This window comes from Pagrus major, chromosome 12 (genome assembly GCF_040436345.1).
Source record: "Pagrus major chromosome 12, Pma_NU_1.0".
Taxonomy (NCBI): Eukaryota; Metazoa; Chordata; class Actinopteri; order Spariformes; family Sparidae; genus Pagrus; species Pagrus major.
Window position 1 is genome coordinate 24171924 of NC_133226.1, and position 15633 is coordinate 24187556.

Sequence of the window (15633 nt, forward strand, 5' to 3'; positions counted from 1 at the left end):
GTTCTGTTGGGCTACTGGCAATCTTTTTTTTCTCTTTTTGATATAATTTTTTTAGTTGGTATTTGAAAAACAAAATGGTTTTGCTCGCTTTTGCAGCGTCATAAATGATATACAAGTTTAGGAGTCACTTTTTGTTTACTTAGACTATTAAGGGCATTTCATTTTTACAATTTTGGCCCAAAATGTCTCCTAAACCCTGGGAATTATATCAGTATTCTGCAAATAATCTTTACCACACTTTCCTATTGAGTTTTTCCACGTTCATACTGAATAATTTGAGTTTGCTGGTGTTAAATTTTTGCTTAGTTGCAAGTCATACTCGGTTATCCAGATAGACAAAATGAATTATTTTGTCAGAATCATCTTTATTTTTCACACACGTCTTCTACATCAGGAGTTACTTCCTAAAATTAGCGTTGGGTTTTGTTCCTTACCAGCTAAATCACATGAGTGTGGAAATGTCACTGGTTTTGTTTGTTTTCAATAAAGTTGAGAGCAAAATGTTTGGCACCGTGGGTATTGTAGTCTATTATTCAAAGAGCTTAACAGCATTCCATGAACTACAAGCGCGCATGCGCAGTTGGCTGACCTTCCGAGGGACTCCAGCAAGCATGGCCGCCCGGACACTGATGAAAGGTATCTGCGCAGAACTATTTCTATTTTTCGCAACATTAAGTGTTTGTCACTCTTTTTTTTTAGGTGTGTAGAACAGTTGTGGCTTTGTTTTAGTTCATGTTTGTAACACTAACTGGAAAATACGCGGTTTATTTACAGCTAACGTCAGTAGCTAACAGTTAGCTAGGCAGCGTTAGCTAGCTGTACTCGCTTGTTAGTCTGATGTTTTAAACCTCATGTGTGTTTTATATTTAGGTCTTCTGGGACTGCGACCGTCACGGGTTGTGACAGTCGGATACTCCGGTGGTGGACATCACTATACCACCGCAGCGTCCGTCAAACCACCTCCGCTTCAGATTGACGACAGTACAGGTGAGCTAGCTAGCTAGCTAACTACAACAGGAGTGTGTAGGAGACCTCGGGGTTGCTGTTTTCCTCCAGACTCTCAGCAATGTCCTTTCTCCTCCGCACAGATAAAATAATGAACCTGCCACTTGAGAAGCCGGACTTTTTCCGTGTGTCGGAGCTCATCTCGATGAAAGAACTGTTCGACGCCAGAGTTCATCTCGGACATAAGAAAGGTTGCAGGCACAGGTTGGTTTGACTTCCCACAACTCATCGACTTGTTCCGTAAATGTTGCTCAAACATCTGTCAGGGGTGTTTACACTCAGCAGTGAGATGGAGGCGGTGGGAATTGTTTAGTCAGTCACATGCTCTTAATGTACAACTTACTTAGACTGATTAATTAGCACTGATTATCAAGTAATCTGCTACTTTCTCAGTTGGCCAGTTATTGTTTTTGTCAGCAAATAGTAAAAGATTACATTTTGTGAAGCCCACTCTGATGTCAGTAATTCATTTTTCAGGTCATTATCGCAAGAGAAGGCAGCAAATCCTTCATAATTGAGAATTATTAATGTCATTATTATGAATATTGAATTGAACAATACATTTATTCATTATATGGATCTTGTTTTTGTTTTGGCTCCGTCCTCCAGAACATTGATTTGAAACTTAACTAAACGACTATGATGTTGAAGGGCCAACTTTGGACTGCACTTCACCTTCGATCGATGTGAAAGCCCTTTAAAGCTGAGAGTCAACACTTTTACGTTGGGCCGCACAAAGTAATCAAAATATTATTGAAGGAACAAAATACCCAGGTGCAATATCCAGATTCTCCTTTTTTGATAAAGGAAAAATGTGTCCAAACATAACAATGTGAATGAAGAATTCTGGTGCCACAGAGATGCCCTGGCCTAAAAAATCATATTCTCTAGATATGAATGAACATGCTTGTTTGGTACAGAAGCTAGAAGCTGAAGCTAGAAAAACTCAAAGTCACTGAACAACTACAGACTTCCATGTATCTATGTATTATATGGACACACAGACACAAAATAAACAGTGTTAATGTTACTCTAATATTTAATAAAATCTCCATTACAGGATTTTTACCGACAACTGTGCTGTGTACACACTTGGTGTAAAACGATCCAAAATGTTGCTGCTAATCTACGCATCATACTTCCTGTGGTGGTTAAAAGTAACTTCCTATTTATGATTTAACATCAGACTTCTTTTTCTGAGCTCCTCTATTTTATTGTGGTTTGTGAGTTCAAAATGTATAATCACACCTCTAACCATGCTGCAGTACAGGCCCATCGCTGCCTTTACATTTAAACACCTGCAGGAAATGTTGAGTTCGTATCGACATGAGCTTTAAGCATTGATGTTAGCTTACCACAGCTAAGAAGCAGAGCAGAACAGAAAGTGTTCAGAGCTGTCATTTGAATGGCTGCTGATAAATCAGTAAGTCAATATTATACACAAGGGATTACAGTAGGCTGCAGGGAATCTGTCATGTTAACTCATGGCTTTTTTAACAGAACTCTTACTCTCTTGTTTTAGGCTTATGGAGCCTTACCTCTACGGCTGCCGTTTGGACCATGACATTATTGATCTCGACCAGACCGTGGAGCACCTTCAGCTAGCCCTGAACTTCACCGCTCATATAGCGTATCGCGGTGGCGTCATACTGTTCGTCAGCCGCCGCCGTCAGTTTTGCCACCTGGTGGAGAGCACTGCAAGGGATTGTGGGGAGTACGCCCACACGCGGTACTGGCAGGGCGGTCTCCTCACAAACGCCAACATCCAGTACGGCCCAGGAGTCCGCTTACCCGACCTCATCGTCTTCCTTTCCACGCTCAACAGTGTGTTTCAGCAGCACGTGGGGATCAGAGACGCGGCAAAGATGAACATTCCCTCCGTGGGTGTGGTGGACTCAAACTGCAACCCCAGCCTATTGACGTACCCTGTGCCTGGCAACGATGACACTCCAGATGCCATGGAGCTGTACTGTCGCTTATTCAAGATGACTATCAGACGTGCCAAGGACGACAGGAAACGGAAGGAGCTACTGCGCGGCCTGTTGGCACCCTCCACACCGAGCTCATGACATAACACATTCTTGAATAAGAGACAATAAAAATGCATTTCAACACCGTCTGTTGCTGCCCCCCATCATGCATCTGCACTTAAACAAGATCTGATGCTAGTGTTCTGGACTGAGTTACATATGCCACGGGCTGAATCTCGTTTCTGTGACGTGGTTTTCTGGTTGTAATTTAACATTTTTCTTCTGTTTTAGATGGACTGCCATAGTTAAACGGCACTTTGTGTTCCTGTCGTATTCATATTCATGCTCACAGGTTGTAAGACATAGCCAAAATAATGACTCAATCCCTTCAAATGATATCGGTGTCATATTTTCAACTTCAGATCCAATTGTTCTATCTAGTTGCCTCTTTGCACCCTTGAGGCCATGTCGGTACAGATTTTGCAGAAACGCTTAAAATCAGTAACTGGGGTACGGACTGTGCTGCAACATGTCACAGAAAGCCATAAATCCTCTTGTCGAGAGACAATAGTGAAAAAGTATAAACATCAAAAATGCTTCTCAATAATACTACAAAGTCTAAAATGACTTGTTTTATTGCTTGTTTTATCTTTCCAGCAGTCTTAAACCAAATATAGTCAATTTAAAATTATATAAACCAACAACAATCAGGAAATCCTCCCATTTGAGGAGGAAATTATTCAAACAATTGTTGCAGATTTTCTTTCAGTCCATTAATTGTCTAATTGTTGCAGCTCTAATTTGAGTATCGCAGTCCTTGTGAACATAGTGTTGAGATCCAACACTTCCAGCCATGTGCAAGAATAAAAAGGGCCTTTTGAAAGCTGGCAAGATGGTACTTATAATAAATAAGATGTGCTTAAACAAAATAATTGCCCTGAACTCCCAAAATTGATGTAAATGTTTAGTGTTTCTGGCTTCTTCATATACTGTGAAACCTAATTTTCTGAAGGATATCACATCTCTTAGTGGTTATAAAACTAAAATAGCATTTGGTCCCAGTGACTTAAATGTTTTCTGATCCCTTCCTTTTAATGAAAGTTGCTGACTTGCAAAAGCAGAAGACAGTGCTGTATACACTATGGTAACGCCACACCCGCGTAAGATCTCGCGAGAGTGATCATTTTAATCCAAATCACGGTCATTTCCTCACCTTTACCTCGTGTGTTTGTGCCAACAACACTCCAACCTGTTCACTACACTGTTGTCACATTAAAACACATAATTAGTTTGTACAGCGTCTACAATAAAGAAATAAACATTAGCAAATCTCGCGAGAATTTCGCTAATCTTCGATTACCATCTTTGGTTATGGTCTAGCGACTAAATAAAGCTTGTCCTCTGTCGTGTTCCGTAGTTGATCAACAGGTTCAGACACACTGACAACAACCTGCTGCGACGACAAAATGGTGAGTGTGAGACCATGACTTAACAGTAAATAAGTTTATAATCGTTGTATTTTAACACGTACAGTCACATATTTGTGGTGAAACAACAATTTAACGTGTTTCAGATCTTAGTCGCGACTTCTTGGCAAGACTCCTGTCAGCGTCGGTGTGCAACGTCAGCAATATTCATGTTTACATCTATCAGAGTCGAGGTTTAACGTTATTTTTCAGGTAAAACGAGACGATGACAGTTTACACTTTGGCTGTTTTTAGCTGACTTCGTGTCGGCTGTGTGTGAGAATGGGTGTGGCGGCTCTGAGGGTTTGACAGCTGCATGTATCAACAGGTGTCACTCCTGCTTTTTGACATTAACGTCGAAGAAGTGGCTGAAATACGTCCCCAGTTTGAGTTTAAATTGTTCTAGCTTGCTTCTGGTGGGCAGAGATATTCACAGAAATGTACAAAAAATAGGAGAAAATATAATTAAGTACAGTAACTGAGGCGCAAACTGTACTTCACTCCCTGCTGTCGCCCCCTGGTGGCAGGCGCCTGACTTACAATGTGTCCAACTAAGTGAGAACTGGGTCACAACCAGATGATTGGGTTCATCTAGTAATGACTTCCTTAATGAATCAATCATTTGGTCAATAAAAGCAGATTGTAAAAAAAAACAGAGCCCATGGTGACAAACATTGATGTGACCTACTGACAGTCCAAAACCCAAATACATTCAAAGTATTACAGCAGAACAGCTGGGACCTGCAACTTTTTGCTATTATTGCTAATTAAAGGGTTATTATATTAGGAATTTATAAATAGTTACACGCTGCCATCGTTTTATGCAAACAGAGTGATTAATAACAATAATCAACAGAGGGTTGCCGTGGTCATGAAAATAAGAAAAAGAAATATATATATATCTAAATCCAACTGTAATCACCATTGAGTCACATGATTTTTAGAGGTAAGACTGAAATGATAATTTAATTCCTTGTTTACAAGCAGACTGTACACATTTCCGAGCCCGATGGTGATCCCTGTGCTTGTCTCCTGCTTGAGAATAAAATGTATAAACTCATTTCTCATGTATAGATGTGGCCTTCAGCGCTGTTTCGTGGGTATCACATGTCAATAGACCAATGGACTATGATCTTGGGTATGTAAATGCTTTTGAATGGTTATGTTTTGTATTGGAGGACCTGATTCCTCTGTCTTCTGACATATTTCTCTTGTTCATACAGGTTCTTGCACAGCGAGAAGATATGTGGATTTGCCCTCGTGATCCTCAGATACTGAGATGACAGCGTTTCGGATAACGGTAACTGGTCTTGTTGGAAATGTAGTTAATGCTGCCTCTTGAGACTCAACTCTGACTGCAGTGTCTCTGTTGTGCTGAATGTGGGCAGAGAGTAAGTAACTGGCTCACGATAGCTCAATAGCCACTGTATGGTGGGCTTTGGGTATGGAACCGGGCCAGATACTTAGACTCAGATTACAACAAGGTTTTTGTTTTTTCAACGGTGTTTTTATTGATTTTATATGTATTTCACATATACAAACAGACAGAAACAATGAATCAATTATTGAATTAGACAGTGAAACAATGGAGAGACATGGCTTCCACAGTTAGAGGAAAAGAAACCCAACATCCACGTACTTGACATGTTTAAGTTAAAGTTAAGTTAACATGCTGACTTGTTTGTGTCTGTGTACAACTACTCCACGTGCCTTTAATTGCCCACCGGGGACAAATAAAAGTATTTTGAATTGAATTGAACTTGTTGAAACCTGCAGAAACCCTGCAAGAGTTACATGAGTACATTTTTCTTGTTGCACTCAATCAGTTTTCCATGTCTCTTGTTTATTCATTGGTAATGAGGCTGTTGTAAGCCCCTGGTTTCTGTCACTTGCACCAAAAACTTCCCAGATTTCAAGGATTAGTTGGTTTGCATCTCTGTAATGAGTGGGTCTGTACATTTGATTCTGTCCTACTCATGAATGTCTTCATCATTCAGGTCAGGCTCCACCTTTGATGGACCAGATGAACCTGTGGAGCAGCTGCTCAGTTGCTTGATAAAGGTGAGGTTCCAGTGTTGTGTTTGTTCTCATCCAACGTGCCCCTTGAGGCGTTGCAGTCCGACACTGTGTCGAGCCTGTGTCATAAGGTGGCAGAGATTAAAAGGTGCGCACTATCATCTGAATTCAGAACCTCCTACAAGTGAGGTTTCTGGAGCGATAAAGTCTACCAATAGATGAAGTTATTGAAAGCTGGTTAAGTGATTTTTAAATGTGGAGACTAAATTAACCAGACGTCTTATTCTGGTTTGTCTTCACAGCGTAGCGCTCCGGGCTCGGGGCAAGAGACTGTAACCCATCTGCAGATACGTGCGCCTCGAAGACGTGGTGGAAAGGGAGAAAATGTTGAAATGAATGCTTCAAGACACGCCTAAAAATACTAGTGAATGTGTCAAGTGATATTTTGTTGACCCAGGTGTCCAATAAAAGGCAAAACGTAAGTCTGAGTGTGTTCGATCTAACTGCTGTAAATACCAAAACTGCTCATTCCAGTTTTTAAAAGAAATGTCATTAAATACACTGTTTGTGATACTCAGCTGTGCCTAAATTCATTCTTAGTCAAGTCAGGTCACATGTTACTTAAGTGCCGTAGCTGAGCTCTAGTGGTGTATGATGAAATGCCCTTCAGCTGTGTTTGGACAAATCTTGGTCCCCATAACCGACCACGAGAGCATCCTGTACGTCTCAGCTTATTGAAAGCAAAACAGCTGCTTCCAAAAGAATGTGTTCGGCATGAGATGCTGTTATTCAGACCTTCAGTCGCTCTTTAGATGAGCTGTCAAATCAATCAAACACTTTAAAAAAAAAGTAGCAAGACCTCAAGAATAAAAAAACACTTGGGCTTGGCATCACTTTTTTTTATGTTTATTGATTTTATTTGGGTTTTTTTTTTTTTTTAAAAATGGCAGTTCAGTCAGAGTTTTGCTCATATTTTCAGAAATATTGAAGTTAAACTGCACCAATTAATTTAGAGTCACTAGAAAAGACAAGTCTCTGTAACTCTATTAATATTCCTTCCTTGTGAGCGGCCGGAGTAAAGTCACACCACCACAGCAGAGAATACAGAAACTGAGACCGGGTCAGGACCAGGACCAGGACTCGAACCCTCGCCTTCTCACTGTGTGGTCACACTACAGACATTTAGCTCGTCTGGGTCCTTGCAGGTCCTTGTAATATGTAATAAGACATTTGTAAGTCACTATCAGATGTTTTTATATATTATTATGTCTTAATAAGATTATATGTAAGTGTTAATAACAGCATCATAAAATTATCTTATATCTTATATTAGATCTTATTGTTTTATTGTTATTTATTGATTAAAATACATCTTTAAGCTCGTAGAAGAAACTTTTTAGCAGTTTGTGAACTGCAAAATAAGCTAACAACAAGCTAATACATACTTTATAGTTGAATTTATTAGCATTTTTAGGCCTTTTGCAGCTACTTGATCTTAAGCATTCATAATCTTAGTCTTATTATTATTATGTAATGTTATAATGTTAATAAGAATCTTATAAGGACTTATCAGGGCCTTATTTCCTGTTAATTAATGCTTATTACAAATATAATCAATACTCAAGGAGAGGGTTACGACAAGTCAGACAAAAGCGTCTCTACCATCTGCAACTCCAGTCCTCCCACCCATCCGACAGAAAGCGCCTTCAAAACGGGCACAGGGACAAAAAACAACCGAAGGGCGTGGCGGCGGATTTACCTGCCGTCTGAAAGACTGCTGTTACCATGACAAACCCAAAGTAGGGTGTGCAGTCGACAGCGAGTCAGCACCAGTCAGACCTACAACAGATCTGGGGTTGAAAAGGTTACAGACAGCACCTTCAAAACCTGACGTACAGGTTCATACAGACCCAAGGGAGGGTTTATTATAGACCGAGAACTAGAACCAATGAGACCCAGGGCAAGGCCTGTGACCAAGATGCCTTGCCCCACCTTACGTGGTGGTGGTGGTGGTACAAACAGGACACTGGCTACAGTAGACAAGGTGCTGAGGTCACACACTGCAAACTTCCACCTCTCTCTGCTAGTTAGTCATCATCACATCGCCTTGCCCCCCAATTTGACCAAACATCAGCGAGAATCAAGGAACGGCACCCTGAGTTGTCGGATAAGCACAGGCCCTGATCCAAATTTTGTCACGCTTGCCTCTTGGCACCTACCGGTCCAGGAAGGGGATCTCCTCTTGTGTGGTCCTTTCCAAGGTTTCTTCCAGTTTCTTTATTAAAAAACAATAAAACCATAATGGTGGATCAAGACCTCAAGAAGGTGAGATGGTTATGTAAAAATGAATGTGTAGACGCAAATGAGTATTGCGTTATGTTTCCTCTATCCTGTCAAGTTTATAGCTACAGCTGTTAGTTATGTTGCTTTAACGTGACACGATATTTGCTGCAGTGACATTACCGCCTGCATGGAAATGTTTAAAATTCATTAAAGCAGAGAGTACGTGTGTTGTGACCCGGCCTATCTAGGTGCGTTTTACCCGAATAATGCCCCTTTTAAATCCCAAATTGTAGAAAGTCAGATTTCCTTGTCACTCAGCCCAGCAACTCCATCTCCTCCAACTTTTGACACCAGCTACCCAGCATAGATCAATAAAGCTTCAATTAAACTGCGCTGAAAATCAATTTTCGGACACAACTTGTTCAGGGATGAGAAGTTCATTCAAGTTTAATCATGTCTGATTGTCCTTTACAACTCCAGTATGTTCAGGGTTGATTTCAAATACATTATCAATATCAGATCGATACCAGGAGGGACAGTTCAGTGCTCTACGCGTTGTCCCATCCATTATTTGTATCTATCCTTCTGCTTCACACGGAGATCCATTTATACCCGGCAAAAAAACAACGCTCCACATATATTTACAGTTGTACAAAAACTATCACACCTCTTCACAATTTGACTTTTTTTACAAGTTAAGTCGTAGGCGTTGCCCTGAGAATAATGTCTAAACGGATGAATGTGCTTCTCAAAATAACGCATCGGAAAAAACAAAAGCGTGATGGGGCCTGTATAAGTCTCACTGAATAAATCTGCGTCGTCAGCTGTTTCATATTGTATATTCATTATGTCACAGTATGCTGTTATTCACAGTCAATGTAGAGTGACACTGCATCAATAACCGCCACCCTCTGTAACATTTGGCAAAGCTTCATAAGCAAAAATGACTCATAATTCACTCATTACGTAGAGGTGCAGGTTGAATGATTTCAATCTGTTCTCAAGAGTACTGAGTGTTGGAGATTTTCTTCCACAGCAATGTCTTCAGGTTGTTAAGGACTAGTGAGTGATGCACCTCCATCTGGCTCGCCAGACCGCTGAGTGTCACACAGGTGCGGAGTTGCTTCTCCAGATCCCCCCGGAGGTCTGACGGCGCTCCGAAAAGCAGATAATCCTGCAACAGCACACACACCTTCGCCAGATTTGGCTGTACGACCTCAGTATTACACTGCTTCACTAGTCGGTCGCAGGTGGCCGTGCAGTCCCGGCCGTAAGTGCAGTCTGCGTTAGTCTCGCATCGCCGCCCCCTCAAAAATCCCCGCACGACTGCCTCAGACGCCACGCTGCGCAGGTTGGCCATCTTGCAGTCGTACTTTGCATTGTAGCCCACGTGGCGAGGGCTGGCATCGCATATTAGGAAGCTCCCGTACGACCCGTGGAAGACCTCCTCCACAAACTCCAGCAGGCCGATGGTGATGCGAGCCCTGCGAGGCCAGGCTGGTGCGAGCCAGTGGTTCAGGCTGGAGCTCAAGGCCTCTGGGACCAGAGCCTGCAGGTAGTGAGGCACCTCCAGCCTGTAGAGGGAGCTGTGGCCCACGCGCTCTGTCACGTACAAGTCGCCGCAGAAGCCGAGCAGCTTGGGGGTGTGCTCCTTCTCCTGCAGCGCCACCATCAGGAGGAACTCGTTGATCTGGAGGAGAGCCCAGATAGACTTGGCCTCCGCTAGAGACACTTTGCCATCCTGGTTGACATCTGCTAGGGTGATGACCCGGTCCACCAAGGTGCTCAAAGACGACTGCTCACCAAGGTTCGCCTGCAAGAAGGAGGGTGACACAGTTGGGTTATTATGTCATAAACGTGGAAGTGTTGAATTTAGGACTAACTCGCGTCAGTTAGGACGATTCTGACGAGGTTTATTTTGTTTTTTTAAATGCAGTTAGATGGTCCTACTTTCTACGTTGCACATTGTTACTTATAATATTTTATATAGCGGAGACAAAAGGACCTTGAGGAAACTGTGCAGCATCTCTTTAAATTCATCCATAGAGGTTCCACGAGTGGGTTTGTCAAACAAGGTCATCTCCTGTCGCAGCACAGAGTCCGGAGCCCCGTCGATCTTCACCGGATCCTCAATGCCGCACTTGATCACAACCGGTCTCTCTTTCCACAGTCCGCTGTACACCTGCAAGTAGAACAGAGAGATGAGGGAATATGTACGAACGCTTGCATGTGTGTGATACAAGGGTTATGTGATATTTTAAAGAGTTAAAGAACATTACAATCTTTCACTGTATTTACATTATACAAAGCATTAACATACATTCAACTTGTGGCTATTGTACCTGGTGTGTGGAGGAGGTGGACATGCAGCGCTGCAGGGTTAGAGTCCTCTGATCACACAACGCCTTGCAGGAGGAGCCTGATATTATGCCCCGTCTATAGTGATCGCACTGTAAAAAGAAAAACAGGAAATGTGCCGCATTAACGGCAGGGAGCAGATCCTCCGAGAGTCTCCTCTCTTGGCAAATCCAATATTCATACATCGAGCATTCCTGTAAGAAGATTTCTGTTTATTTACACCTCCGAGCTGTGTAAACATTCACCCAAACCCCTCGTTGTTCTCCGTCACATCGTAGTCCAGATCTGCCGTTCTGTTGGCACTTGTTTTCACGATCACCTGCTTGTCCAGCTGCTGCCCAGATCTAACAGACTCTCCACCAGCTCAGAAGAGAAGAGAAGACTTTCTGCATTCGGCACACAATTTACACAAATTCTTTCAGCAATCAACGCATCTAAAACTACGCCAGACTAACTCGGGCAGTGGAGAGATGTCATGGCGTCTTGTCCTGACTGTAGGGTTGCCAGGAGATGCCCGAACCTCATCTAACCTGAGCTACAGACCAGTGGGTGGGATCGATGTTCTCATTTCCAAAAACGTCCAGCTTCACCAATGCATTCCCACGATGCCACTGTTCCCACTCACGTAGGTCTTTCATTCTGGTTTGCACTATACAAACCTTGCAGCAGTATGGAGTAGCATACTATCTTACATCAAATATGGATTCCTCTCTGCAACAGGAAGCCACAAAAAGAGTGCAGAACACGCACTATGCACAGCTGACGTCTGAGCAGGCACAGATTCTGTTAATCCTTCACACCAGGTTACTGCCAGATTTCTAAAGTTTTCCAACCAAACTACAAAGTGGCAACAGGCAATCAAAAGCCCTTTTGTGTAGCCGACAAATAGCCTGCATCATCAGCACTAATTCTGGTTAGTGGCGTGACGTGTTCCCCTGAAATGACATTGACGATCTAAAAATGAAGCACGAAACACTCACAGACTGTACGTCCACGTGCGCACGCTCTGTTGTGCACATCCGATTATCTCGTATAATGAGGTTACATCATTGATCTTTCATTGTGCATCAATTTGTACTGAGTAGCTATCCCCTCAATAGTCATCGTGTTCCTCTGTGTCTCGTTAAATGTCAGCGCCTGTTCTGTTGTCAACAGCCCGAAACCCCGGAAACAGCTGCGCACAGCAGGAGAGTGTTTGAGCTATAGGCTGTGTTTGTAGCCAGAGTCACAGGACGTGCATGAAGAAGGAGGCCAAAACCAAGGAGCCCCCGAACTGACCCTGCTTCTCTTCAAAAGACAGCCCTCCTATTCAGTGGTCTTCATTTCTCTTTGTTTTTGGGATCTACACAGTAATTAGGCGTCTGAGGAATTCACTGCAGCAGCTGGAACACGATGGATCGAGTGTAAGACCCCAAACATGGTCGAAGATATTATAAGATGTGCCAGAATGTAGACGTGTAAGAGTTTATTTTTCACCCAGTGAAATCATGAAACATTTGGCTTGAATCCTCTTATTCTTGATTCAAAACAAACCCGTTGTATTGATTTATGTGTGTGTGCTACTGTAGCTTTTTCCAATCAGCAAAAACAACATTTCTTTTAAACCGCTTTCAAAAAATCTTAAAAGAAACAGTTCACCCAAAAATTTCAGGCATCATCTGCTCACCCCCATTTGGATAGAAAGTCCACAAACGTTTCTGGAGCTTTACAGCAAAACAGCGTTATCTTAAACTGCTGGAGTAGATGGGGACTTGTTTTAAAACAGCCAAAACAACAACATAAAATGGCTCCGTACAGCTCGTCCAGCGTAAACCAAGTCTCCTGAAGCCCCAAATTGATTTGAAAAGACATTATCAACACCCTATTTTTAAGCTGAGATCTTCACTGTAGCTGCTAAGCTAAAAACGTTAGCGCACACTCCATCTGAAGTGGGTAAATACATCTTTTCAAATCAATCTGGGCCTCCTAAGGCTTAAATTACGCTGCATGAGCTGTATGGGAGCCCTTTCATGTTTTTTCGGGTTATTTTGTAGTCCGCATCTACTTCAGTTGTTTAAGACAACGCTGTTTTCATGTGAAGCTCGAAAAATGTTTTGTGGACTGAGATACTTCACCTGATTTCCCATCAGCATGAGGGTGAGCAGTTTTCTAGACTAGCATTAACCAACGGAGATGTTTTGCCTATGAATGTACTTGATTGTTCCTGATGTGTGTCTTCCATTTGGTCCCAAATAAGCTGAAATCTGATCGTGATATTAATTTAGTTCCCAACCCAGTAACATAATATTTAATCGATGAGGAGGCTCGGCTGCTGTCAGAGACGGTTGCACAGCGGAGCGTGAAGACAAAAATAACGCAGTGACCTTCCCGCGACCCTCGTCACGCTGATGAAGCTGTGACGCTGGCTGCTCAGAGTATTCAGAGACTATACTTACGATGACCATATGGCAGACGTGCCCGCGGCAGAGTTCGGAGTAAGAGGCATACTGCATGTAGATGACCCAGCTGGCGATGAGGATGCCCAGCCAGGCCAGGAGGAGGTACTTCACCTTAATGGCTGGGAGGCGACCCTTTAAGAGGGAGAGAGAAGAGAAAACAGGGTGACAAAACTTCACAGAAATAGACCTAAAACCATGAGATCGAAAGAACCGCCGGTCACCTGAGATCAGAAACCAAGACGGCTCATATCCTTTTATGAAAACCAAAACCCTGCTTCAAACCCCTCCTCCCAAGTAAAAATACAGCAAAATGTACTCCTAAAAAGTACATAGAATAGTCCGTGTGTCTGATATTTTATCACATGTAACACTGATAGATTGTTAATACTGCAGCATCGATGCATAAGCAGCCCTGTACTGTTGCAGTTTGTCCCAGTGGAGCTAGTTTTGACCAGTTTTTACACTAGAGTCTGGTGGTTCCCAACATGGAGGTCAGGCCAACCCTATAGGTCACACACAGGACAACTTAGTATCACGGTAGTTGTGCTGTGATACAGTGACGAAACTGTCACAAAAACAATCATCGACATGAATTTTAATTTGTTTTCCTGCCTCTCGGCGTGACTATGTGTCACCGCTGAATGAAACACTACATGTATGAGCCACACTGTGGATGACGTAGGACCGTCGCAACCAGAATCTGAGTTTGCGTCCAGTCTGTGGTTCGGTTTAGGCGACAAAAGCACAGGAAAGTCTGCGAAACAGTCAGGAAGTTGTAACTATAGGATTCTGTTTTGCTGAGGATAGGGACACATTGTTTGTTACACACTGGGAGTTGTGTAGCATGGGCACACATTTTCCATTTTTAAGTCGTGTTAAGTGTCACGAGAAACAATTGATGATTCGTGCATATGTACACAAATCCTATAAATCAATCTCCTCACTATTTCACGAGAAAAACGAGAGAGAAAACACAAAATCAGTTCTGCTGCACAGATTTGTATTCCTCTTTTGGACCTGGTGGTTCAAGTTTTCCTTTTTTTTGTGTGTAATTTTGATTAATTGTACCTGTTTGGGTCCTGATCAAGGCATTTAGAGGAGAAATGTCCCTTTTTCAACCACAATAAGACACTTTCTGTGAGGAGACAATACTGAACACTCATTTAAATCTGCACAAGTGACTTTATTTCACAAGCTTATTATTTTAATTGGAAAATCAAAAGGTGACCACAGCTGGTAGTGAAGTGGATGCTAACCGACAATATCCCCCTGTGGAATTTAAGGAAGTTAAGTATAAATGGAAATAAATGAAATAAAATCAAAGTAGCCTGCCTGGAAACTGAGTTGGCGACATGAATACATGTTGTGTACTGAGGCCTGCAGAGAAATAAATAAATAAATAAGTGGACAGCTGGTCACTTGACCTTAGAACAATGACAGCTATCACATCTCTCCTCGCCATCATTTTTTAACATGCACAACATTTTATGATGCTGATGCCACCCATGCAGATACATCACCCTGTTGGTCTGACATGCATTAATGTATACTGGACTCATCATCATCATCATCACAGCAACAAAGGACAGCAGACTGACACCCTGCTGTCCCCCCAATGCGTACCTGCAGACCTTTGGACAGAGGGCAGAACAGCACCAAATGGACCAGTCTCCGCAAAGCCCTGGGCATCATGAGCGACTCTGTGAGGAGGCAGCGGAGCGAGAAAGCAGGGATCCCTGTGTGATCACATCCTTACAGCAAACCTGCGCCATGCGTCGCAAAAAAATAACCAAAAGCAAGCGTCTAATTATCAGGCTTCATGTTCCCCCCTCAAGCATGAGGCTGACACAGCACTTGGATCGGAACAATGTGGTTTCCTAATCCAGTATTTCAACACCAATCAGTCGTTGAAGGGGGAGAAAAAAAAAAAAAAAAAAAGATGAAGAGCGCGTCCTTGAAATTGAGCAATTTCAGATTTCAGCTCCATATGGGCCAGAAAACCTTCCGCCACAGCGCGACTCAAGCCCTCCTCCTCCTCCTCCTCCTCCTCCTCCAGAGATCACCGGCGATCTCCGATGAACGTGAAGGCGGTTTTCT

The 15633-nt window shown here is 42.7% G+C and overlaps 2 protein-coding genes, 1 long non-coding RNA gene and 1 other non-coding gene across 5 annotated transcripts; 3 read left to right on the plus strand and 1 right to left on the minus strand.

Moving 5' to 3' along the window:
- The first annotated feature begins 573 nt into the window (after positions 1 to 573).
- On the plus strand, positions 574 to 3371 carry mrps2 (mitochondrial ribosomal protein S2). Its single transcript, XM_073477794.1, has 4 exons — positions 574 to 636; positions 871 to 987; positions 1089 to 1209; positions 2528 to 3371. Exons 1-4 carry the CDS (start codon positions 612 to 614, stop codon positions 3072 to 3074), a joined length of 810 nt encoding a protein of 269 aa, XP_073333895.1. The 5' UTR covers positions 574 to 611; the 3' UTR covers positions 3075 to 3371.
- Positions 3372 to 4401: 1030 nt separating this feature from the next.
- LOC141005997 (uncharacterized) lies at positions 4402 to 7034 on the plus strand. Of its 2 annotated transcripts, XR_012179903.1 has the most exons (5): positions 4402 to 4444; positions 5516 to 5579; positions 5665 to 5741; positions 6439 to 6502; positions 6760 to 7034. It is a non-coding gene; the product is annotated as an uncharacterized lncRNA (long non-coding RNA). The 2 variants fall into 2 exon arrangements; XR_012179902.1 differs by lacking the exon at positions 4402 to 4444 and having other exon boundaries at positions 4470 to 5579.
- LOC141006517 (small nucleolar RNA SNORA17) lies at positions 6537 to 6619 on the plus strand. Its single transcript, XR_012179930.1, has one exon. It is a non-coding gene; the product is annotated as a small nucleolar RNA SNORA17 (small nucleolar RNA).
- Positions 7035 to 9169: 2135 nt separating the features above from the next.
- Positions 9170 to 15228, minus strand: dipk1b (divergent protein kinase domain 1B). The gene is made up of 5 exons (XM_073478515.1): positions 15160 to 15228; positions 13534 to 13668; positions 11083 to 11190; positions 10746 to 10922; positions 9170 to 10553 (listed from the first exon to the last, which is right to left on the minus strand). Exons 1-5 carry the CDS (start codon positions 15226 to 15228, stop codon positions 9741 to 9743), a joined length of 1302 nt encoding a protein of 433 aa, XP_073334616.1. The 3' UTR covers positions 9170 to 9740.
- Positions 15229 to 15633: the final 405 nt, after the last annotated feature.